This window comes from Ammospiza nelsoni, chromosome 12 (assembly GCF_027579445.1).
Source record: "Ammospiza nelsoni isolate bAmmNel1 chromosome 12, bAmmNel1.pri, whole genome shotgun sequence".
NCBI classification, from domain to species: Eukaryota; Metazoa; Chordata; class Aves; order Passeriformes; family Passerellidae; genus Ammospiza; species Ammospiza nelsoni.
The window spans coordinates 15,722,240-15,749,029 of record NC_080644.1 but is presented as its reverse complement, the minus strand read 5'-3'; the positions used below and the strand labels follow the sequence as shown (position 1 = coordinate 15,749,029).

The window sequence follows — 26,790 nt, the reverse complement described above, 5'->3', positions numbered from 1 at the left end:
TTATCTAAGTCAAAGTAGGATATTTATTTATATAACTGAAAGTGTTGAAACTTGTAGTGCAATGACAACCCCAAGCTTCTTTGTCTCTACTTTGAAATAAACCAACTTCCTCAAAACATTTGTGCTTTGCTATCATATGCCTGTTCTATAGTCCCCAGATCATGTAATACACACTTCACACTACTGAGGTGGCACCTCCTTGGACTTCCACAGAAAAGTTACTTCTTCACTTTGTAACTTGTGTAATATAAAGAATTCACTCAAAGCATCTTCATTTCAGTGTTCCCATCTGCAGGATTTTTAAAGTCACATTAATATGACTCATTAATCTCACCCCAATTCCATTAATTAATGATTAATTCTCATTTAACCCACATAAATAAGCCAAGTGCCGTGTTCTTGAACTATAACAATGGCTTCAAGCAGGAGTTCATCACAGAAAGAAATTTTGCTAATAGAAAAATGTGATTAAAAAGAAAGGTATGGTCAGAAAGGTATGGTCACTGAAACATAAAAAAAATATACTGGCACTTTATGAAGACAACAGGAACTACCTCAGGCATCCGACCAACAGTCTTTGGTCACATCCATTTGAAAGGCAGCTTGATAAAAGACACCTATCCAGGAGCACATGGTAAGTGTCATTACAGCAAACACAGGTGCAACACTTCTATCACCAAGGTCAGCACTAGAGCAGCTCAGTTCAGAGGCCTACCCTCATAGTGAGCAGCAGATGGGCTGTGTCAAGCAACTATGTGCAGTGTGATGTATCACAAAGTGTCGCTGTTGTAAGGTGGAAAACAAACAAGGTCAATCTTTCTGTGACAAAAACTTCCAGCACTTGGAGGTTTTTCTGTATTTACACTTCTTTCAATAGAAATCTTTGAAAGATCAAAGACTCAGCGCAAATAGGTGAAAGAAGTGGCGTGACTGGTGCAATCTCAAGGCACCGAGCATCCACAGTGTGCAAGAGAGAGTGTGGCTGCAGGCAGCTCTCCTTCACCCCAGTGCTACAGGTAGCCAGGGCTAGCTGAATCTACATCACCTTGATTTCTGGCAGTTTCAGGGGGGGCCATCCTGGCCATTCATATTACGACACTAGCTGCTTGGGCACTTCAGCCAGAACTATCTGGGAAAGTGCTTCCTGGGAAGCCTGAAAGGAGAATGGGGAGAATAAATCAAAAATACCACAAAGAACAGATTTGGTAGCCTAGTGAAACACTCTCTTAGAGAATTCAGAACACCTCCCCTGCTCATTCTGTTTTAAGAATTGCTTGCTACAGCTTTAGGAGCATTTCCAGTCAGTCTCAGTGAACGCTGCTGATGAAAAACCACTTGTTCTCACTTCAACCTCAGACTCACATAGCCCTTATGTGGCCCCAGTCTGAGTGAAAACTGCCCTAGCCACTAGCAAGGTCTCTCATTTTGGGTTTTCATTTGAATCACTCAAGCCAATAGACTATGCAAAATGCATGAACACCAATGCCAACAGTGGAAGTCAGGGAGCTGGTGTGTGACTGGACTGCTTTCGACAGCAGCAAAGACTGACCTCATCTTCAATCACTCATGGGCCTCAACATCAGAGACTGACAGTATGATCTCAGTTCTCTGCTAAATGTTCATATCCCAGGACAGAGAGCATCCCCTTTAAGTCTGCAATAGCCAAGAGATAGTATGTGAAATCAATTATACAATGAAGGCTCTCAAGAATGGCAAGACAGCAAGATACAGCTTTGAACATAGAAGCCAACATCTCAACTCTCACTGGGAACAAGCTGCACAGGCATGTCCTCTGAGCATGCAGCTTGCTGCCTTGTCAAGACCGTGGTCATTTTTAGGATGCATACATCCTGGCAATGGGACTCTTCTGAATTAAAAAAAAAAACATATATTTTTGAACTGTTGGAAAGGCATAAACTGGACAATGTCTTGTGCAGCTGGCTCTCCTGTCACAGATTTCAGAACATCACTGTCTCCATCAAGGAACTCCATTGCTTTAAAACTGGCTTCACCAACACCAACAATGATAATGGACATGGGCAGATTAGAGACATTAACAATGGCTTGCCTAGTTTGGTCTAGATGAGTGATCTCTCCATCTGTGATGATCAGCAAGATAAAGTATTGCTGAAAAACATGAGAAAGCATACAGTTAGGTATTTCAACATCAGAGCTCACATAACTGAAGGCAGATAGAGCACTCCCTTATGCTAAGAAAGAAATCAAATATTGCTGTGCATGAGACAAAACCAGAACATTAAAGAAACTTATGTTCATTCGCATTTTTCCTATGCCTAATGATTTTCACTGTGCACTTCCAATATTCTCTGTACTAGAAAAAAGAGAAAGTATTAAGTTCAATTTATAAAGAACAGTTACATCAATAGGCAAAAAGTACTAGAGACAAAAAGTACTAGTAAATAAACACAGCTGCATATGAAATTCACTGATAGGTGCTGTTTTACTGACTGGCATTCAGAAAAGCTAGAGATATTTAATATCCCTGCAGTATAACTCAAAAAGCCTTGGTTCTTTTTTTATCGATAATTTAATTCAGGTGTGTCTAATTAGAAGCATTAGAAGTATTAGATATCCAAAACACAGCAGTGATAAAAACCATGAGAGGTTCTAGAGGTAACATGAAGGGAACAAGAGCTTTTCCAGAAAGAAAGGAGTACCTCAAACCAATGTCTTAGTGTGGTAAAGTGTTTAAAATTTCTATAATTTTCCAGAAGCTGAAGTTCAGTACCTGGTTTTGAAATGAGCAACTGCTGTTTTATAGCAGCTATTTACAGACTTAAAAGGAGGCAGACACAATGAAAATAAGAGAAAACTGAATTTCCAATTCCAAAGCACAGTTAATACAAATTGCTGTACCCAAATGCTGATTCTTTATTTAAATAGTTAGGTTTAAATCTGAAAGAAAAAGTAGAGATATTTAACACATTACAAGAATGAGGAATATTTCCCCAAAGTGCTGGGAAAGTTAAAAAATACCCTCAGAAATGCAAGAAATGGATCTCCTTAGCCCAAGTGGCTCACAGCATGGGAAATATATTTGATATACATACAAACATTAAGGAGCACCAAAATACTGACAGAGCTTGGTGATAAAACAAGTAGCACAGTATATGTCAAAATTTTCTGTTTGGTCTGTCAGAATGAAATCAGCTAAAATCTATCAGTACATCCAAGTCCTTCATTCTTAAGCAAAACAAATTAAGTTTTAAAGAAATGAAGTAAAATTTTAACAGCAAACATGGCCACACCAGCACACAAATGAGCCCATGACCATAGAGAAGCACAGATGCTCTGCAATCAGCACAGTGATTGAACAGTTCTCAGACTCCATGCCACTATGGTGGGACAGACAGTCAAGCCCTCTGGTAGCTGCTTAGAGGTTTTTTCTCAACATTCTTGAGAGCAAAATTTTTCAGCACAAAACTCTATTCTATGTGCATGCCCTACAGGTAACAGAGCTTGGTAAGAGAGATTAGAGCAAGGCAACTGCTGCCTCAGTCCAACTGGCTGAACAGCCAACACAGCACCCCTGTACAACGCAACAGTAAGAACAGTGTCAGCAAACTGGGAGAGAAATAAATATCACTTGAGCAATGAAACTAATGTGTCTACCCAGTATAGGTTCATATGAGTATGTACCAAGAGAGAGCATCGACATGCTCTCTGTAGGCTGACAACAGAAGACCAAACTTGGAATTCAAAGGAAGGAAGTTAACATCAATTTACTATTCCATTCTATTCAACCATCAACATGGAAAACAGAAACATCAACGCAAAGCATATCCACAATAAAGACCTTGCACTTACTGCAGCAGTTCCTTGTTGCAGCAAGTGTGCTGCAAACCTTGCCACATGGTTTATAATAGGAGAGAAGTTGGTTGGCCTGTAGAGCTGGATCTGCGGCAGAATTCGGTGGTAGGCATCCGTTATTCCTTGGATCCCTACAACACAAGGACGGAAAGCTGCACAAGAGCCCACAATTCCTCCAGTCATTATTTTATAAGCATTACTAAACAGCATAGCCAGAAGACAACTGACACAGCTGTGAACTCCTGAAGGGAAAATAAAGCAGCGGCGTAACTGGAAATACAGGAAGCATAGAGATGAAAATAGTGGACAGTTGCAGAGATAGGATTTGCACATTTCTTCCCCATTCTACAGTTCTTCACATTAGTTTTTGTGCCTTTAACATCAGAAAGTTCAGGATTTTAGCTTTTGAGCTGGCAGGGCTGATTGAGAAGGCTTCAAACTAGGTTTGAAGGGGAAGGCAATAAGACCAGACTTGGCAGACATGAGCCTAGGACCGACATGCCAGCATCGGGGGGTGAAATCAAAAGCCCAGCTAAAGTGCATCTATACCCTGCTGACTTTGAAGTGTGTAAGTATCATTGGAACACACCTGCACACTTACAGAGACAAGCCAGGCTTTCCTATGGTAATAAAAGCCAAAAGGGAAACAGCAGAAAATTATCTCAAAGGAATGATGAATATTCCTCCAGGAAGGCGATACAGCCCAGCTGAGTGCTTTACACCTACACAAAGAGCACAAGCAACAGACAGGAGGACCTGGAAGCCATTGGTGCTCCTAGAAAGCTACAACTTTGTGCCCTTATTGAAACTTGGTGGGACATCCATGGGAACCCTGTCACTAGAGTATACAGCTATTGATGGCTACAGGCTGTCAGGAAGGAACAGGAGAGTAAGAAGAGGTGGAAGGGCTGCCCTCTATACCAAGAGGTGGACTGAGTGTGAAGAGCAGCTATGTGGGTAAAATCAGATAGAAAGCCTGTGGGTAAAAATTAGTGACCAAGGCAACAAAGGGAACTTCATGGTTGGGGTCCACCACAGACTGCCGGATCAAGGGGAGCCTGTTGATGAAACCTTTCTGCTCCAGCTACGGGAGGCTCTTGTTAGTCCTGCTGGGGGACTTGAACTGTCCTGGTGTCTGCTGGGAAAGTAGCACAGTGAGCTGTAGGCAATCCAGGAGACTCCAGGAATGCATGGAAGAAGATAACTTCTTGACCCCCATAATCAACAGCCCTGCCAGAGAGGATGCATTACTGGATCTGCTGGTCACCAACGCAAGGCAGCAAATTGGGAACATCAAGATCAGAGACAACCTGCACTGACTGCATTGATGAAATTGGCAGTCCTGACAAATATGGGTCAGGTAAAATTAGGCTCCTGAAGGTTAGGAAAGCAGACTTCCAGCTCTTCAGAGAGACAACCAGTGGGATCCTCTAGGATACTGCCCTCGGGGACAAGGGAGAAGAACAGAGCTTGGCAGACTTTTAAGGAAGCTTTCCATAGAACACAAAAGCTAGCAATCCCAGGAGCAAGAAATCAGGCAAGGAAGGCAAGACACCACTATAGCTGAGTAGGGAACTGCTGGTCAAACTAAAGGGAAAGAAACAAATGCATAGACAGTTGAAGCTAAGACAGGTCACCCACGAAGAGTATAAAGTTCAGTTGTGTAGGGGTGGCCAAGGTGGAGCTGGAACTGAACCTGACAAAGTAGGTAAAGGGTAAAAGGAAGAGCTTCTATAGGCCCATTAACCAGAAAAGAAAAGTCAAAGGTGTTAGACCCTGATCAACAATGCCGGAAAACTGGTAACAACAGATGAGGAGGCTGAGGTACCCAATAGCTTTTTTGCCTCAGCCTTCAATGGCAAACTCTCTTTCCACACCTCTTGAGTGGATGGACAGCAGGCTGAGGACTGGAGGAGCTAAGTCCCTCCCACTGTAAGTAAAGATCGGGTGTGTGATCACCTGAGGTATCTGAATGTGCTTAAGTCTGTGGGACCCATAGATGGCTTCACCAAGGGCAAGTCCTCCCTGACCAACCCAGTGGCCTTGCACAACGGCATCGCTCAGTAGACAAGGGAGGGGACAGAGATGTCATTTATATGGACTTCTGTAAAGGCTTTGACACAGATCCCCACAACATCCTTCTCTCTAAATTGGAGAGAGATGAAGTTGATGAGTGGACTGTTAGGTGGGTAACAAAGTGGTTGGACAGTCACATCCAGAGAGGAGTGGTCAATGGCTCAGAGACCCAATGCACCTTAGTGACAAGTGGGGTCCCTCAGGGGTCCATACTGGGACCAGTGTTGGTTAATATCTTCATTAGTACATGAAGGGAACAAGTGTACCCTCAGCCGGTTTGCAGATGACACACCTGAAGGACAGGGCCATCCAGAGAGACCTGGACAAGCCTGAGAAGTGGCCCACAGGAATCTCTGAGGTTTAACAAGGCCAGATGCTGGTGCTGCATCTGAGCTGGGTATCAGTCCCAGTATTGATCCAGACCGGGGCAGGAACAGATCGAGAGCAGCCCTGATGAGAAGGGTTTGGAGGTGCTGGTGGATGAGAGGCGGCACACGCCCGGCCGTGTGTGCTGGCACCCAGAAACCAACCATGTCCTGGCTGCATCAAAAGAAGTGTGGGCAGCAGGTCAAGGGAGGGGATTCTGCCCCTCCAGTCCCCTCAGCTGAGGCCCCACCTGCAGTGCTGCATCCAGCTCTGGAGTCCTCAGTGCCAGACAGACATGAACCTGGTGGAACCAGTCCAGAGGAGGCCACCAGGTTAATCAGGGGGATGGAGCACCTCTCTTAGGAGGAAAGGCTGAGAGAATTGGGTTTGTTCAGCCTGGAAAACAGGAGGCTTAGGGGTGACATAATTGCAGCCTTCCAGTTCCTAAGGGGGGCTTACAAGAAAGATGGACAGGGACTTTTTACAAGAGCATGTAGTGACAGGAAAAAGAGGAATGGATTCAAACGGAGAGTAGGTTTAGATTAGATACTTCTTTGCTGTGAGGGTGGTGAGGCACTGGAACAAGTTGCCCGGAGTAGTTGTGGCTGCCCCTTGCTTGGAAGTGTTCAAGGCCAGGTTGGATAGAACTCTGAGCAGCCCTGGTCTAGCAAAAGGTCTCCCTGCCCATAGCAGGGGTCTGAAACTAGATGATCTTTAATGTCCTTTCCAATTCAAACCATTCTCTGATTCTATGAAATTGCAGGAAAAATAACCTAGCAAAGATATGCTGAAGACTATGTTTACTCCTCCTTTCTACCTTGTCTATTTACCTTGTTTAATTGGTTATGTCCTAATTAGACAAGGTCAGAAGCTCTTGGGAACACTATCTTTTCATTTTCTTTGTGTAGAAGTGAGAAAACAATCCCTGATTGAAAATTCAACCATTTCTGTAACAGAAATGGCAATCTCTAAGAGGTTTTCTAATGCAAAAAGCTTTTTTCAGTTTAACCAAACAATTTTTTTTTAAGTCCTATTTTAGATGGTACGTACTCTTCTATGGATCCATCTAAATTGGCCTATTCCTGGCTTGTATCAATGAAGCTTCATTTGTCACTGTTTACATTGTCCATCATCAGGTTTTAGCATGGTACTGCTCAAAACTGCTGCACAAAGACTCTAAAAGATCACAGACCCAGATCCCAGTGAGGCAGACAAGGCTGAACTGAGAAGAAATGCTTGGATATTAGCACTGGATTTCTACTTCAACTTTTTGTTGGCCTAAGACCAGAGAAAAAAAAATAAGTGAAAAATGCTTGTTCAAGAACAATTCTGTGTGACAGCACACTGAGAGATCTCAGCCCTTAAAGGTCATGATCTAGCATTGGGATCTGCCCTTAAATACAGCAGTGTGCTGGGGTGACCCTGGCTGGATATGTGATGCCCATCAAAGCCATTTATCACCCCACTCTTCAGCTGGACAAGGGAGAGAAAACACAATAAGGCTCATGACGAGGCGAAGGGAGACGACCCATCCTTTGATCAGCATCAAACTCCGATTTATTGATACAACATGCACATTTTATAACCGTGTTAATTAAGTTCATACATACTGCAAAACCCGAGCTCATCATTGGCTACAGATTACACACCAACCCCTCCTTTTGTTTTCAATACCTGTGGTTTGTTATTGAGACCAAGACTTGTTTTTCTCATCCTGTTGTGAACGGTTCTCAAGGCCTCCATGTTTGTCACTCTGCTTTCCCATAACTATCCAAGGACAAGGTATTTACTTGTTATTAAAAAACAAGCCTGAGAACTCTGCTGTTTACAGGAACATGCTTGAGAATTTGCTGCTTACAGCTGCCTTTTACTTTTCAATCAGCTGTATATTATTATGGCATGTCTGAACAAAACTCTATAAGCCATGTCTGAGCAAAATTCTCCAACAAATTCCCCCTTTTTTCTTTTTTGCACAAGGAGGTTAGTCTGCCAGGGTTTCTCTATCATTCTACTGACCATATCTTGAATACAATTAAAAACACAAAGTAAAATAAGCAAAAGCATTTAAAAGCACACCCAGTATCTCTATAAGGTTCCCCAGCCACGGTCCGAGCAATGGCTTTTACCCCAAAGGGTTAAAACCACCCCCAACTGAGCCATAATGTCCTGCCTTATCAGGCATTGCACAGTAGGTGGTAATTGGACTAAGAAAAGAAAGCTGTTAGCTGTTTTCATTCATGCGAACCCGGAGAGGAGGCAAACAGCTAGGGCTAATAATGCTGGAATCGACCCCAGTGTCCAACAAGCCTGAAAATGATCCTTTCTGTCCTTGAAATTCCACTTCCACCCTTTTCTTGGGTCTCTCAGAAAGGTTCAAAGTCAGTAAGGTAAGTCCTCCGGTGGATTCAAAACCATTTCTCCCCTCTCTTGTCCTTTTACAGTCTGTAATCCCTTAGTCATTTGGCTCAAGTGGCACCAGCTGAGCAATTCTCAGTCCTTTGTTAATTTGAAGTGGTGGGAAAGGAGTATGCACCATAACATATAGTTCAACCAATGACACCAAGCAAAACAAATAGTCCCAACGCAGATGATCTTCCGAACAGCAGAGCACCCAGCTTGACCCTGTATAACACAGGTCCATGAATCCCTGTCGGAATTTTCCGTGGGTGCGAGGTTATCAGCATAGTTTCTACGGTGGCTGGTGGTTCCAAGCCAAAGCTCCCTGTGGTGTCGGGTTGGAGACAGGAAAGGGTGCTGATGCTGCAGCGACGACTTCTGTTGGTGCGTGGTCACTGCGGTTCTGGCACCAACTAGCCGTTGGAGGCAGTGCTGCTGACGTTTGAAGAGGTGCAAGAGCAGCTAACACCTGATTCTGAGAGGTCTTTGCCTGTTCTTGTAAGCTTAGCCCTAATTGTTTGATTGCATCTACTACAAAGGCTTCTGCTCCTGTTGGCACCAAAGCCATCCTCTCTAATGCCTCCTCTATAGTCCAATTGGCACCCAGAGTATTAAGCACTCTCCTAGTAGCAGAATTACAATTTTGGAGAGCACACTCCTTGAGTAATGCCTCCCTAAGATATTCTGGCACCCCAGCCCTTTCAATTGCGGCAGCAGCCTTATCAATAAATGACCCAAATGACTCTTCTGCCCCTTGCTTAATTCCCATATACATGGGTATCCCTCCTGGTTCTTTTACCCTCTCTATAGCAAGCCTGACCAACCTCACAGCCTCCCGGCACTTCTCCTGGCCCAATAGAGCTTGTGCCTCAGTACGAAGAAAAGGTCCCAGGCCCATAAGCTCATTAACAGTTATGCCATGGAGAGGGTCTCCAGGCTGCCTCTGGACCGCCACATACTCGTTAAAAAGCCCTTGCCAATGAGCATTAAATAACAACTGCTGATGTTGAGTAAAAACCAATTTAGCTAATCCACGACAATTGTTAACGAGAAGGAGACTAGTATCAAAAATATAATCTGTTTGGCTGGCTCACTTTTAACTCCAAACTGACTAACAGTAGATCACAGTTGAGACAGCAATTTCCAATCAAGAGCAGTAATAGTAGCCTGCATGCCCCCTCCCACCTGCGGGGTGAATACAACAGGGCAAGCCAGCTCGGTAACAGCGCTGATCATTTCCTTATCACCCTTTTTCATTGCCTCTGTGGCAAGCGCAGCCCACGCCAACCTCTGTTCCCTTGCAATAGCCCCCACTAGGTCGTTTTCCGCCCCAGGGATCAGCTCATTGATTTTCGGGAGATGATCAGGAGGTCTCGGCCATGGCTGCTGTTGTTCAGGGGGTGTGGAAGCCTCAGAAGTGCTCTGTGTAGCCTGGCTTGCTGAAGAGGGCGGCGAAGCAGGTAATAAAACCGTCCTCATTGCAGGGGCTAATGGTAATCCCCTGTCCGGATCGTATCCTTTATTACACCCATGAGCAGCGTTAGCCTGCTGGGCAGCCTCTTTCTCGACCTGAAACTGCAGTAATTAATTGCGAACGACCCACCATAATTTACCTAACTTCTTGGCAGTTTTATCACCCTCTAAAGTAGCTTCCCATAATAAATCACCAAATTTACACCATTCCGTTAACTCGTGAACCATATGGGGGTTAAGGAAAACTCCCCTATCATAGCCATAAGATAAAAGCCCTGGTAAATCCTTCTGCAAATCTATCCCCTTAACCTGCCGTTTTTGTAAAAAGGCAGTAAATAAATCATATGCTGCTTGCCTTTCCATACCTAAAATCGTCAGCGCTGATTGCAGCCTCTTCAAGGTCCGTGCAGCACGTATCAGTCGTGCTCGCCTGTACGACACCCGAGGCACGACGCGTCTCAGCTTCTTTTTTATCCCTTTTTTTTTTTTCTTCTTCGCGTTTACTGCCATCCCGGCTGCTCAGGACCTGACCCGTGTCTTCCCTCCTCCGTGGTGCATTGCCGTGTCACGATCGGGTGTCACCATTTGACGAGGCGAAGGGAGACGACCCATCCTTTGATCAGCATCAAACTCCGATTTATTGATACAACATGCACATTTTATAACCGTGTTAATTAAGTTCATACATATTGCAAAACCCGAGCTCATCATTGGCTACAGATTACACACCAACCCCTCCTTTTGTTTTCAATACCTGTGGTTTGTTATTGAGACCAAGACTTGTTTTTCTCATCCTGTTGTGAACGGTTCTCAAGGCCTCCATGTTTGTCACTCTGCTTTCCCATAACTATCCAAGGACAAGGTATTTACTTGTTATTAAAAAACAAGCCTGAGAACTCTGCTGTTTACAGGAACATGCTTGAGAATTTGCTGCTTACAGCTGCCTTTTACTTTTCAATCAGCTGTATATTATTATGGCATGTCTGAACAAAACTCTATAAGCCATGTCTGAGCAAAATTCTCCAACAGGCTCATGGATCAAGATAAGGACAGGGAGATTGCTCAGCACCCACCATCATAGGCAAACCAGATTTGACATGGGGAAATCAGATGAATTTGTTGCTAATCAAATCTGAATAGGATAAAAAAAAGTAAAAACTAAATCTTGAAAACATCTTCCCCTCACCTCCCCTCTTCTGGGGCTCAAATTCACTCCCAAATTCTCTCTCTCCTCCCTCCTCAGTGGGGTACAGCAAATGGGGTCTGTGGTCAGTTCACATATCATCTTTGCTGCTCCTTCTTCAGAGGAAAGTCTCTCCTCACTCCTACCCTGCTCCAGCAAAGGGTCACTTCCACAGGAAACAATCCTCAATAAACGTCTCCCATATGAGTCCTCCCCACAAGCTGCAGATCTTAATGAACTGCCTGTGTAGGTCCCTCCCACAAGATGCATTCTCTGCTTGAGTGCTTGGAACACTTTCTCCTCCTTCTTATTTACCAGCCTTGGTGTCTCTAGTATTGATCCTCTAATATATTCTCACTCCTTCCCTCTGCGTGCTGTCACACAAGGTTTTTTTCCTCCTTCTTAAATCTGTTATCCTACCCTCACTGATGGACTTGGTCTTTGCCAGTGATGAGTCTGTCTTGGAGCTGGCTGGCATCAGCTCCATTAGATACCAGGGAAGACTCTGGCAGCTTGTCAGAGAAACTGCCCCTGTAGCCCCCACTACCAAAACATTGCCATACAAACCAAATATAACCTGAAACCACCTCCTCTGAAGAAGATGGCTATGAAGAAAAGCAAGCTTTTAAGACAAACTTGAAAAGAGAGTGGTCAAACATATCCACATTGCTGGTGGGGAAATCCTGGTTTCTAACAGCCTCAGCAGATGGTGGCTCTGGAATCTTAACAAGCACAGGCAAAGGGCTGAGCTGAATCCACTGGCACCTGTAACCCAGCAGAAGTAACCAATTTGAAGCAACAAAAATTTCAGTACAGACTGACAACCAATTAAATCTAGACCCTTTCACTGAAGGTTATGGAGCTTGCCCGCATCAACACACATCTGCTTTTGTCAGCATCAAGGTGAGAGTAAAGCTATATTTGCCCCATGTCTTGGTGCTGCATTTGATTTCTACCAGTTGTGAAATAAACACAGCACTTCAAACATCTCCCCCACTGTGGTAGATAGGGAAAGGCGCCGCGGAAGATCACGCGATGTCACGGAAAGCCAGGACCCTTTGTTCCTCTAAGATAAGAGATTACCCTAAGAATGTGGCCCCACTAACAGTAATGCCAGTAACTTTCCATTCCTTACCCAGTACTTTTCCATTCCCTACTAACCATAGATAAGAAGGACAAACCCCCTTTTGACGTAGAGACCCCTTAGACTATAAGACCCCACGAGAAGAAGTAATAAACGCCTTTTGACCGTCCACCATATTGGTGGTGTCATTGGCCCGAGCGGCCCTGGAGAGTGGGCCGCCGTGCTGATCCTCAGAACCAGGTTGCCTGCCTTGATCCAGAAGGCAACATTTGGTGCCCAAAACCCAGGAAGCAGCTTGCGCCCGGGGAACGGGGATTCTCCTGGAAAAAGGACAGCGGCTGCGGCAGCAGGTCTGACCACAGCGGGAAGGACGCCTCCGGACCAGCGTGGACCATGGAAGCCATCACGAAGGTCGTAACAGAGATGCATGCACAATGGGGTATAGAATGTAAACTTAGAGATTTAACTCTCGCATTGCTGAGATTGATTAAGCTTGGGGCTACTGAAAGCCCTGTGGACGTCCTACATTCGGACGTGTGGGATAATTGTACAAAACCTCTGGCGGAGGACACTATGTCCTCGGGCTCAGGGAAAGCCCTAAAATCGTGGGGCAGAGTTGTCCAGGCTCTGCAGAAAGCTCGACAAGAGCAAGAAACCTGGACAGCCGCGCGAACTTGTTTATTAGCCGTGCCGCAGTTGGGGGTGGGCGCGGCGACACAAACCGCGGAGGTGCTTGACCCGGGCGGACGCGTGGAGGCGCGAACGCCAGATCCCCCTCAGCGAGCGGACTCACCATCGGAGGGGGGGGAGCACGCGCAGGCGTTCTGGCAGGGGCTCACAGAGGAGGCGCGGAACGCGGCCGGATTGTCGGACCCCATAGGGATCGATAAAAACGCCCCCCCACCATATACGTTTGAAAATGGCGCCGGACCGCGTGGTCAGGGCGGAAAGGAGGAGGCGGGAGGTGGAAACGCAGTCAGCCCACTTAACAACGCACGCACGGGCGAGTGGGGAGATGGGGCGGCCCCCACGGAGGCGCGTAAGACCAATCAGAGCGCTTTATTCAAATTAAGTCCTTGTAGGGCAAGGACCTCCCCCAGCAGGAGGCAGGGGGACCCCAGGGGGAGGGAATGGCCCGACCCCCGCAGGAAGGGGCGGGGTCAGAGCCTGAGGAAAAGGCAGAGCAGCCCAAGAAGCGTCTAGTTACTCGACTTCCGGCTCGGACTCGGACTTGAGCTCTGAGCCCGAGATAGGGTCGGAGGATTCCGACTCAGATTCTAGCTTTAACAGAGAGAGAGCAGCGGCATGTAAGGTCACTAGCCACAGCGCTCCTGCATGGGTGAAGGGGTTACCAGAGAAAAACTGAACCCCGCTTACAAACTGGCGGAAAATAAAAATGGCTTGCGCGGAATGGGCTCCGTCTGCCACTTTGGTGTTCCCGGTCCGTGGGGGGGGGGGGGGCAGGCGGAAACCAAAGGACTTATTCACCAGTCAATCCAAAAGATGTGCAGGCAATTGTTAAAGCGATTGCGGATAAGGGAATTAATTCTGCCATGGTTTGCACACTTATTGACGGCCTTTTCGGTGGGGACGATATGCTTCCCTTTGATATTAAGCAGACGTGTAGAATGATATTTGATGGTGCAGGGATGATAGTTTTTTGTGGAGAGTATTATTAATAATTGGCTAGCTGAGAAAGGCCACGCTGAAATAATGCCGCTGGTTAAGCTGAAGGAGAAAAGCCAGCAGTCAGCAAGCTAAAAGGAAAGGTCAGCAGTGACCTTGCTGCAACATGAGAAGAGGGAGTAGAGATTAGTCCTGAATATATCCTGAGAATATGTGAAAAGTATCAAAAGTAGAACCATAGGAATGCAGAAGTAGGCGTAGGTGCTGATATGTAACTGACCAATCCTGAGCTCAACTTTTGCAATATGTATGAAGCTCATTATGAACTGTATTTAACCCGCCGTACTGATCAATAAAATTGGCCTGTGATGATCAAATTGATGTCTGGGTCTCCTTCCGTCGACAGTTTTTAAACAAGAATGGGAGGACAATTGCATCAAACAGCTAGCCTTGGTAACAGGGGCAGACCATCCACTGCACAGCTCCAGCATACAGAGGCTAATGGGCACAGACCCCACTATGATCACCCCCCAGCTACAGGCTGAGGGGCTTGCGGGCCCATGAGGTTATGACAACCCGTGCTGCCCGAGAAGCCATCCGTAATGCTTCCCAAGTGGTAGCCAGACCATCGCCGTGGTCTTCCATAAAGCAGGGTGAGAGTGAGAGCTTCACTCAGTTTGTGGACAAGTTTCAGGCCGCATTAGATTCCTCTGCGTTACCCTCAGAGGCGAAGGGTCCCATGCTGGCAGAGTGCCTACGCCAGCAATGCAACTCAGCCACCAAGGACATTTTAAGGTCACTGCCACAGGGGTCTAATATAGCTGCCATGATCAGACACGTTGCAAAGGAGGAACATCTAGCTCCCATTCAAGCAGCAGTTCACACTGCAATAACCAGCGTGATGGCGTGTTTTAAGTGTGGCGAGGCAGGCCACTTGGCAGTAAACTGCCCCCAGCCAAGGTGCCTATCAGCAGCTGCTCCACCACGCCAAGGGGGAGGTAGGGGGCCATGCTGGGTGTGTGGAAGGAAGGGGCATTTAGCTAAGGAATGCAGATCCACGCCCCAGGGAAACGGGAGAGGGAGGGGGCACCTGGGCCGCAGCCAGCCCCCTCCCACCTGGAATATGCAGCGGCCCAGCTACAGCAACCCCCAGTGGGGCAGGGGACCCTCATACCCTATGCCCCCACAGGGAGCAGTCACCTTTGCATCCCCCCCAGCAATACAATGGCAGAGTTGTGCAGCACCCTCAATACCTTCGCACCCCCTACCGCCACAAGCCGCGCCGGTGTCACAGGAACAGCAGGGGACGCCCCAGAGTGGGATCCCTGGGTGGCCTTGGTCATGAAAATAGGGAAGGAGCCCCTGATGGTGTGGGGGACATGCCGCCTTTACGGCAGCCAGGATCCCCATGTCATAGGGTTTCAGTTTTGGGCGGACATGGGATCAGACTGCACGATTTTTCCCCAAGCACACTGGCCCGGACATTGGCAATTCAAAGAAGTTCCCCCAGTGAACGGAGTGGGGGGGCAGTCCCGGGCATGGAAAAGCACCCAGCTGGTGGCTATAACACTTCACACGAAAAAGGGACCAGAACAGACAGTAGCAATCTACCCCTACATTTTGCAAAATTCTCCACCCCTGTTAGGAAGGGACGTCCTTTCCATGCTCGGATTTCGGATTACAAATTTATCATGAGGGCCACTGCCATACACCCTCCACTGCCAATCAAATTGACTTGGAAGTCATCAGACCCTGTATGGGTTGAGCAGTGGCCCTTGACAGAGCCTCGAATGGCAGCCTTGCTGGAACTGGTCGACCGCGAACTGCAAAAGGGTCACATAGAACCCTCCACCAGCCCATGGAACACCCCTGTATTCGTGATCCCCAAAAGGTCCGGAGAAGGCTATCGTCTCGTCCACAACCTGAGAGAAGTGAACAAGACGATCCGACCCATGGGTCCAGTCCAGACACTGCTACCCGCGAACTCAGCCATACCCGCAGGGCAGCCATGCGCAGTACTGGACATCAAGGACTGTTTCTTTTCAATACCTCTGCACTCTGAGGACAAAGAACGATTCGCCTTTTCCGTAGCGTTTCAAAACAGCGAGCGGCCCAACCTTCGCTTCCAATGGAGAGTACTTCCACAAGGCCTGGTCGACAGCCCGACCATATGCCAAATCACCGTGGACAAAGCACTGATGCCGGTCCGACACTCCAATCCCACCGCAACCATCATCCAGTACATGGACGACATCCTGGTCGCAGCACCATCAACAAGCCAAGTAGATGACCTGGTGTCCACAATCACGGAGACCCTTCAGGCCAACGGCTTCGAGATCGCGAGCGCAAAGATCAAGAAAGGACCCTGCGTGACCTTCCTGGGAGTAGGAATTACAAGCTCCTACGTGACACCCCCCGAGATGAAGGTCAACCGAGACGTCGAGACGCTCCACGACATGCAACGCCTGGTGGGATCGCTGCAGTGGCTTCGCAACATTGTCCTGATTCCTCCCGAGGTCATGGACCCTCTGTACGACCTCCTGAAAGGAAAGAACCCCTGGGAACCCAAGGAGCTGACGCCGCAAGCAACGAGCTCCCTCGACTTCATCGAAAACCAGATGTCCACTGGCACGCTTGCCAGGTGGAACCCAGCCATGCCACTGGACCTGTACGTCCACTTTACACCGAAGGGGGGAGTGGGAGCACTGGCCCAAGGACCTTCTGAAAAGGCCCGACCGATCCAATGGGTGGTGCTCGGAAGACCCGCTCATGCATTCTCCCCAGGAATCGAATGCATTGCCAGCCTCATCATGAAAGGCAGGAGACTCGCCTTGAAACACCTAGGGACCGAGCCGACAAGCATCCACCTTCCATTTCGCAAGCAGCCGACCGTGGAGTCAGCCACAATATCGGAGTACCTGGCCCTTGCTCTCTCTGGCTTCGGAGGAGAAATCTCCTACTCCTCCAAGCCACCCTGGACTAAGCTGCTGACCGTAGTCGACATGGACATGCCACCGAATGTCAAGGACAGACCGCAGCCAGGACCAACGGTCTTCACAGACGCTTCCTCCACGACTTCAACCGCAGCAGCAGTGTGGCAGGCAGGAGAGCAATGGCACTGCGTCAAAGCGTGTGACCCCACACTGTCAGTGCAGCAACTGGAGGCAGCAGCAGTGGTTTTGGCGTGCGGACTCTTCCAAGACGAACACCTCAACATCGTAACGGACTCTATATTCGTGGCAAGGCTCTGCCTAGCCATGGCAGGACCAGGAGTGTCAACATCAGCAGCAGCCCTAATGCTGGAAGAAGCACTCTCCTCGCGACAGGGCACCGTGTCAGTCATCCACATCAACAGCCATGACCCAGTCAAAGGTTACTTCCAGATCGGCAACGACAAAGCGGACGCCACAGCAAAAGGCGTTTGGACCTTGCAAAGAGCTCGTCAACTGCATGAGTCACTCCACATCGGAGTCAAAGCACTGGCGAAGAAATGCGAAATCTCGACAGCGGACGCAAAACATGTGGTAGCCACCTGCCTTTATTGCCAGAAGTCACCCCTTTGGACCTACGGGGTCAACCCGAGAGGTCTCAAGCCCTCAGAAATCTGGCAGTCAGACTTCACCTGGTGCGAACTGCTGAAGCCCCAAGCATGGCTTGCAGTGACAGTGGACACTTATAGCGGAACGATCATAGCCACACAGCACCTTAAAACTAACTCCAAAACCACAATTCAGCACTGGCTGACAGCCATGGCTTGGCTTGGTATCCCCAAGCAGATCAAAACGGACAATGGCTCCAATTTCACCTCCAAACCAGTACAGGAATTCGCCTCGAAATGGGGCATCACGTTAGTGCAAGGCATCCCATACAACAGTACCGGGCAGGCCATAGTTGAGAGAGCAAACCAGACCCTGAAAACCAAGATAGAACTGTTGGCAAAAGCAGAGGGCTTTGCCAATGCCATTCCCCCAGGAGAGCAGGCACGTATGCTGGCAACCGCTTTGCTGGCACTGAATCAATTCCCTAGGGGAGATGAAACAAACAGTCCCGTCCAAAAACACTGGGCCACTCGAACGCTAGAAGAGGGCCCACAGGTGGTAATTAGAAATGAGTTAGGCAAGTGGGAACGGGGTTGGAGGCTGATGCTCACGGGGCGAGGGTACGCAGCTGTCAAAAAGGATGGCAAAATCAGTTGGTGTCCACTTAAGTCGATTAAACCGGACCTTCATAGCGAGCGGAATGAGACTGACGAGAATTGCGAGTCTTTGTTTACAGGACCTGTTCGTGGGACGTCCTCGTGACGCGTACATCCCGGTTCCAGACGAAAGTGACAGACCACCAAGCCATCAGGCAGAACCCGAGAGACCCGCACGGGTGAGACCCAAGCACAAAGGGTGTTTCTGTGCGATTTTGCTGTTGGGGCTTGTTGCCAGAGGGCAAGCCAGCCCAGACCACTACCCCCATCGGCCCTTCAGGTGGGTCATGCGACACCTTAGTAGTGGCAAAGTACTCAGAGAAATCACCACACCAAACACCCCATCCTTCGTGCTCCACATCACCGACCTGTTTCCAGGACAGCCAAGGGTAAACCCCTATTCCCCACACGTCACACACTCGTACCTATCCTACTGGTGCCCAGCTTCAAACCCTGGGAAAAGCTACTGCAATCACCCAGGGTGGGGATATTGTGGGCACTGGGGCTGCAAAACCATAGTTACAGATGCCAGACCGTCGGGGCCTGGGTAGGATCCACAAGAACCAGACAAATTCTTACAGTTCACCTGGGCACCCATCGGCTGCAAAACACCCTTCTTCTCTCACGGAAACTTCCATCGAAACCAACATAAAATCCCTAGATTTTGGGCATGCACTGATTACAATATGACGGTCTTGCAGCCAGAACACCCTAGCTGGGCCACAGGCAAAACATGGACAGTGGTCCTTCAAGGGTCAAAAGAGAGGGTGAACGTGCAAATTATCAGGCTCCAACCATCGGCACCCCGAGCGGTCGGACCCAACAAAACGATTAAAAGCGTGCCGAAAGGGAGAAATGTAACCTACCCCAAAACCTTACCCACAGGGGTCAGCAATGTCCCGACCGGTCAAGCGGAAACCTTTCAGATGAGCCGCTTAACCGAGTCAGACTCAGACCCAATCCTTCATATGTTAGAAGCTACCTTTGTATCCCTGAACGAAACCGACCCTAACCTAACCGAACCCTGCTGGCTTTGTTACGACGTCAAACCCCCCTTTTACGAAGGAGTCGCTCTAAACACTCCCTTCAGTTACTCCACAGCCGACGCCCCTCACCAGTGCAGATGGGATACCCCTCGCAAAGGAATCACCCTGAGTCAAGTCACAGGCCGAGGCAGATGCTTTGGCAATGCAACCCTAGCTAGGCAGAAAGGCAACGTCTGCACCAAAATTGTCAAGCCTAACAGGAAAAACAATAAGTGGGTATTCCCATCCGCATCTGGGATGTGGGTTTGCCAGCGATCCGGAAGTGAGTCCTCGTGTGTTCCTTCCCAAATTCAATGACTCTAACGACTTCTGTGTCCAAGTTCTGATTGTTTCTAGGGTCCTGTACCACTCAGACGAAGAAATGTACCATCTTCTTGAGGAACCCAGCCGGATCCACAAAAGAGAAATAATGACAGGTATAACTATCGCAATGCTGCTCGGCCTGGGAGCAGCCGGAACGGCCACGAGTGTCTCAGCCCTAGCGACCCAGCACCAAGGACTGTCCCAGCTGCAACAGACCATTGATGAGGACCTGCAAAGGATCGAGAAATCCATCTCCTTTCTAGAGAAGTCAGTCTCCTCACTCTCAGAAGTGGTCTTGCAGAACAGGCGAGGCCTGGACCTCCTGTTCATGCAGCAAGGAGGCCTGTGTGCCACCTTGAAAGAGGAGTGTTGTTTCTATGCAAACCACACGGGAGTAGTGAGAGACTCCATGGCAGAACTCCGGAACCGACTGGCTCAGAGACAGAAAGACAGGGAAGCCCAACAGGGCTGGTACGAGTCCTGGTTCAATCAATCACCTTGGCTAACCACTCTGATTTCTGCCCTGATAGGTCCATTGGCGATGCTGTTTCTAACAGTTACCTTCGGACCATGCCTGCTGAACAAGCTGGTCTCATTCGTTCAGAGCCGCCTGGAACGGACCAACATCCTGTTCGTAGGGCGACGACAATTGCTGTGAATTCAACCAGGGAACACTGCCAGTCACAAGATTTTCTGAACTTGTCTGGCAAAAGCTTACTCAGGTTTTCCAAAACCCCTTTCCCTTGTCAAGTTACAACCTTATACCTCATTTTAGTATATGACTACCTCATTCATTTGTGAAAAAGGGGGGGGAGATGTGGTAGATAGGGAAAGGCGCTGCGGAAGATCACGCGATGTCACGGAAAGCCAGGACCCTTTGTTCCTCTAAGATAAGAGATTACCCTAAGAATGTGGCCCCACTAACAGTAGGAATGTGGCCCCACTAACAGTAATGCCAGTAACTTTCCATTCCTTACCCAGTACTTTTCCATTCCCTACTAACCATAGATAAGAAGGACAAACCCCCTTTTGACGTAGAGACCCCTTAGACTATAAGACCCCACGAGAAGAAGTAATAAACGCCTTTTGACCGTCCACCATATTGGTGTCTGCGTGTGTCATTGGCCCGAGCAGCCCTGGAGAGTGGGCCGCCGTGCTGATCCTCAGAACTAGGTCACCTGCCTTGATCCAGAAGGCAACACCCCACTCAGTGGCATTATTAATAAAAAGGTGTTCTCATCTTGGCAATAAGGGTTGCTGGGGTTGAAGTTCAAAGCAAACTCATGAGATACCTTGGGAAATGGGACATTACAAACAGTTAGGGAATGCAGACATGGACAGAGCAAGGGCCCAGCATGGTGAACGCCCTACCTGCCAGCTAGGAGGAACCCGAGCTCCAAACCCAAATGCAGGAAACAGCTTGTTACTGGAAAGAAAGGGCAACAATAAAAATGAGAAAGAGCAATTCTGTAATAACTCACTCTTCAGTTTTATTCACCAAAAGTAGCTGGAGACCAAGGCAGAATTCCTGCCACAAGGAATTGGTACATCATCTAGCTGCCCATGGCCTAGCACCAGGTATCCAATGGTTTCAGACTTGGGCTTGAGAGTTAGATAATTTCTCTCAGTGCAGCACCCCACAGGACTCTCAGGAGATTTCAAAGTAGCAAAAGAAAAGCCAGACCACTCCCAGCCTGGCTACAGGACAAAGCAGACAAACATGACTGCTCCCATTGCTCCCAATGTCCATTCCCATTGAACTAAATAGGGTATTCATGTTTGCAATGCATCATCTGCAACAAGAGATCAGTGCCCAGCTGAAGCATCAAGGGACTCAGAAGGGACAAGCCAAGCAAATATGGCAAATTATGAAGGGCTGCCATTGCCCTCCCTAGCACTGACAGAAGCAAGAGGAAACAGTAGCAGCTCCTAAAGGGATCTCCCAAGGAAAGGCAGTCCTTCAATCCTTAAAAGAGTGCAGGGCTAGAACAAGCTGTTCTAGTCACATTTTTGACATGGTGACTAGATCAGTCAAGATCATTACATATGTATCATAATTCTGGACTACACTTCCCACACTCCAGATGGCAATCAAGGTACTCATTTATCCCATCTGGGCTGATGTAGTGAAAAGAATCTGGTGAATTGGGATCTCCACTAGAGGCAGTGAAGTCTACACCCACCTGATCAGGCAACATGATGGCAGCAAGTCACTGATATGTCAGCACAAACAAATGAGAAGAACAAACTATATCCAGAAACAGGGGGTTAGCTCAAGACCACGCAGTTCCTTTTCTCCCAGGCACACAGCAACCCTACGCAGGGACATGCACACAAGTCTGCACCCCTTTTCCCACTTGGGTACAGGTATTTCCAACCCATAGCAATCCTTTCCATTGACAGACCAAACCAATTTCTCAAAAGACATTTAAGAAGCCCTAGCTCCATTAAAGTGCTATTTGATCACAAAAAGCAAAAACACAGTATCCTTTAGTGTTTTGCAGACTTCATCACTGCAAATTCATACTGCATTTGCAGTCACTCATGCTGCCAATAAAAGTACTGAACACAACCTCACTGCTTTTGTCCTGTCATCTACCAATACAAGCAGTAGGGAACAACTCACCATAAAGTTAATCTGGCAGCCTCCCATCACATAGTCCAGAAATTAATATTCTGTCTCAATCTAGAGGAATAGATATAATATCATCTACTCATGTCACTACAATCAGAAAATAAAAAAAAAAGATACCCAACAAAAATCTTCCTACCTTGCAGGATTTTATCCTAATAATGCCAGAGTTTTTGTAGTTTTTTTCTTTTGTTTTTTTCTCAGGATGAATGCATTCATATTCCACTTACAGAAAGCAAGCACAGAAGCATGTTCCAAAATATGTGCCTTTACAGGACAGCAAATCACTGAAACAGACAGTGCCACACATCCCCCAGTTTCAGAGTTACCAAAATACCCAGCAGAATTAAGAAATTGAATTTTGAAAGGTCTGTGACTACTTTGGCCACTATCTGATGAGCTAAACAGAGTGCTTTTGCCACCAGCACTAGGCAGAGGAAGCAAAATTCTCAGGGTGGGAAGGCTAAAAAAGCCTGGGCCACAGGTTCCCAGTGGCAGTGCTTACCTGCTTGGATTCATTCACATTGGTTCTGAAGTCACAAGGCCTAGAAAAAAGGCAAGAAACTTCCATCCACTTTTGTATTATGCCCAATCAAGCTGGCTGGCAACTGGAGTAGTCCTGGGCTACGTCCTGTGTGCAAATACAGCTGCCTCAATTCAGGTGAATCTCAGTCTCCAGGAGAATGAGATGTCAGGTTTTCACTGCAAACAAACCAAAACCAGCACCACCAGCATGTGACTCAACTTACTCTAGTATTGGATGACCAAGACAAGTGCCCCTTGGAAGGACTACAGTTAGCTGTTAGCAAGCAAGGTGACCAGAGTGCTCAGGAGGGGGACCAGCTCCAGCACATACATTATATGAGACAAGCTGTGTTTCTGGACTCACCTGTTACAACATCAAAACGCACTTCTATTTTCACTTGACTCAGCAGAGGCCAAAGCAAGCTGAACTGCTGGGAAAAGTAGCTCAGCGGACAACAGGATCAGCAGATAACCGGCTCAAGGATATTTTTAGAAATAGGAATGGTAACAGAACCCAAAGAAAACAAAGAAATATAATTCCCACACCAGTTTTTATTATTTTTAAATGTTGGCTTAATAATACAAAAATACACATTTGGAGGCAACAACTAAAAGGGCATGTCCAAGGTCAATATTAGAAAGGGTTTGAAAGGCTGAAATCTGGACTAAGCAGGGGCTGAGGAAGTTCACCAGAGAGGCAGCACCAGCTGTCTGCATGTGCCCAGGGTCGTTTCTAAAGCGCCTAACAAGTCATGGGAGCCATCACTGTCACGATCTGCACACTGCACCTGAAAGGAGGAGGAAGCAGGCCATGGCTCACTGCCCCATCTCCTGTCTGACAGCTCTGCATCAATGCTGGTGAACTCCCCCATGCCATCAGGACTGGAGATGCTGGCCACACCACTAACTGAAACTCAGGAGCAAAGACACACGGCCACAGTTAATCTCAAGAGAGGAACATGTTCACTTCCTCACCCATTTAAGTATGCATGGTGAAAACTTAAAAAAAATAATCTTCCCCTGGTTTAAATGGAAGAGATTAAATAAATAAATAAATATTTTAAAGAAACATTAAAACCCCCCAACATTTCACAGTACAAATGTGTAAATGTGAGGTCATTCAGGACAAGATATGCAAATGGGGTAATGGGAACAAGCAATTAAAACTTTATTATTCAAACTGTGTTCCTTTTTTCTGTCAAACAATAGTATCAATTTATAAGGAAATTCCAATTTCCATGGAACAGTAAGTCTGTCTCTTTCTGCATCTTATACCAACCAAATTATAAATACTTTATTAATAAACAGTAATTTTTATGTCAGAATGAAGGCTTCAGAACTAGATAATGCAGAACAGCAATGCATATACAAATAAAAATACATTAATAACCAGTTTACAGGAACATGGTGTCATAGCTCTCCACAAAATCACCAGCGAGGAGCATTTCTAACATGTTCAACTGCAGAACACAAGTAATTCCAGAAGCAGTCAACTAAGGGACAGTTGTAAGCAGCTGCCTCTTCCTCCTCTGAAGCTCACATGCCACACAGATTCAGGAACTCTCTTTCTGAGATCTGCCTTCAGAAATCAAGTTGACGCTACTCCAGTATAAACCACAGTGACAGCTTTCTCCTAAGGACAATGGGACAAGATGAACCCATGGGTAATTTCACACCCTGATAAGGATGTCAAATTCAATGGCTACATACCTGAATTTGACATAGGGCTCTTTACAGGACTATTCAGATCTAAAGGGTGTCTTCCACTGGTATCAATGGAAAACCCATGCAAACAGCCAGGTGAATTATGGCTTAATGTAGTCACCTAAATGGGAAGCACCGTGGCATCATCCAGTGTCTTAATGGCAAAAGATACCACAGAAACTGTTTCCCCTTCTCCTCCCCCATCCTTCCCACCTAACTCCTGCTCTTCTCATCTAAACACTCCACCATGAAGCAATTCCCACCCCTCCTCCCTGAACTTTACTTGGCTTCTCCCAACATTTCTGATGTTTGCACATCACCCAAAAGTGACTGGATCATGCCAGGGAGGCCTTCTCTTGTGCAGAAGCCAGGGTGCAGACTCCCAGTGAAGAGTCTCCTTTATGCCAGTACCCCTGGAGAGCTTCAGGGAATCCAGCCATCTCCACATATCTCTTCTCCCCTCCTTCCTGCTCCTACTCCCCTCACAGCTATGCCAAGGACCAGTTCAGTTATTAGTTCACAACATGGTATGGTTTAAAACAAACCTCTTCTTACAAGGGCTTTTTTCTAAGACTGGCCAAGATTCACTGCAGGCAGCCCAAAGAGTGGTGTTGCTGCAAACAAAACCCTCCAATACTGCAGGACACTGTATTGACTTATTTATTATTTCTTCACAAATGAACTCTCCAATACTCATTACAAGCCATGGAATACAGTCAGCAAGAAAAAGGCCCCTTTCATCTACAGGAGGAACTTTCAAAATCCACATAAAATTATTTTGCCTTTGTGTATATGCCACTAAACCTGAGAATACCAACAAATACAAATTTCTATTTTGCTACTTCTATTTGCTACATTTGTTATTTCTATTTAGTAACTATGGGGTTGAGATGCTGCTCTCACTTATTTTTCGTAAGACCAGAACAAAGATTAGGCTGTGTCACAAATATGAGCTGTTCTTAACACAGAACAAGGAGAACATCACTCTGAATCACAATGAAGAAAGAATTGCCATAACAGTACATAACATTTGATCAAAAGATTTATGTTCACACACATATTCAGCATTTAATCCTCACACAGAGCTGGCAAAGTTGTTGTTTAGGGCATACACCAAAATGGTGTATGCTGCCCAAAGTTTCACCACTAGGTAAATTTTTGGAAGCCTCAAACAAGAGGTTTCGAGGAACAAATTCCAAATTAAAAATAAAACAGTAGTGCAACATTATATACTTCAGTGTTGTTAGTGAAACTCCGGACTATCAGTCTAGACTCCCCTGACTAACTTCCCCAGCATGTTAAGGATATGAACAGCTTAATCCTTTTTCACAGCTACATTGGGAAATTTCAGAGATTATTTGCCCATACATCAAGAATTTTGGCTTAAATGAACTAACAGAAAAAAGCTATCCTTTTGAAGAAGTACATAATTCTGAAGTGAACTCCAAAGCATAGAAAGCTTCTAGAAAACAAACAAAACAAAATAACAACACAATATTTTTGGGCTATAGCAAATACAGCCCCACAAAACAGCATGTGTAGACCATATCATGTCAGTTCTAACCAATGACAATATGCACCTCTTAGTCACCTCCTCTATATGCTTGCTGCACACTTTTGAACAAAGATGACTTCTTTCTGACCTAAGATTGTTGATTCCCCACCAATAACAACTCACAAACACCACTTAGAACACTGCCACCAATCAATAAGCCCAGCACACCTGTTCAAGGTTTGGATTTTTCTTTTTTTTTTTTTTCTTTCTCTCAGGGAATTTTCCTCCCATTTGTTGCCTACGAGGGACAAAAGATGTGGCCAAGATGGGGAGGAGGGGACAAGGGGTGTAGTTGGCTGCAGTCTCAGCTGGGGAGTGAGCTTGGTACGTGGGGGAGATTTTCTCTTGCGAAGTGCAGAGATACCAAGACTAATTTGGTGCTGAACTGCTGCTGCCCAAAGGCTTCACCACTGTGGAGTTTTGTCCTTCACTGCTTCTCCTAACCCTGGGTGAGCCTCTGCTCGTAAGAGCAGCTGTTGAACTGGGACCTTTTCAGCAACCAACCTCACTGGAAGAGACCCTCATCAAGTTGTTGAGTGCCTCAGGGGAAACCCAGGACCCCTCTCCCCCTCTGGAGGGAGCAGCTCCCTGCTGCCTGTGGGAGCCTGGTTGCCACTGCTGGACCCCCATTGCTCCTGCCACAGCTTCGGGTTTTTTGCTCCACTTTGTTTGCCACCCAGGGTCTGCTCACCTCTGCTGTTCCAGCCTGCTGTTCTGAGGGTCCTGCCTGGCTGCTTCCCGTGAGTTCGCCAAAGAAGCCCCTTGTGCATCCCTTCCGCCAGCCCGGCCGCCAT

The 26,790-nt window shown here is 47.0% G+C and overlaps 1 protein-coding gene across 1 annotated transcript; it reads right to left on the bottom strand.

Moving 5' to 3' along the window:
• On the bottom strand, positions 1 to 26,790 carry CPNE1 (copine 1). Its single transcript, XM_059480568.1, is given in 11 exon segments — positions 1 to 2,127; positions 3,829 to 3,964; positions 20,823 to 20,872; positions 20,952 to 21,009; positions 21,632 to 21,669; positions 21,671 to 21,763; positions 22,207 to 22,266; positions 22,352 to 22,437; positions 23,102 to 23,165; positions 23,526 to 23,644; positions 26,688 to 26,790. Coding segments are annotated over 11 exon segments (1,062 nt in total). The 3' UTR covers positions 1 to 1,872.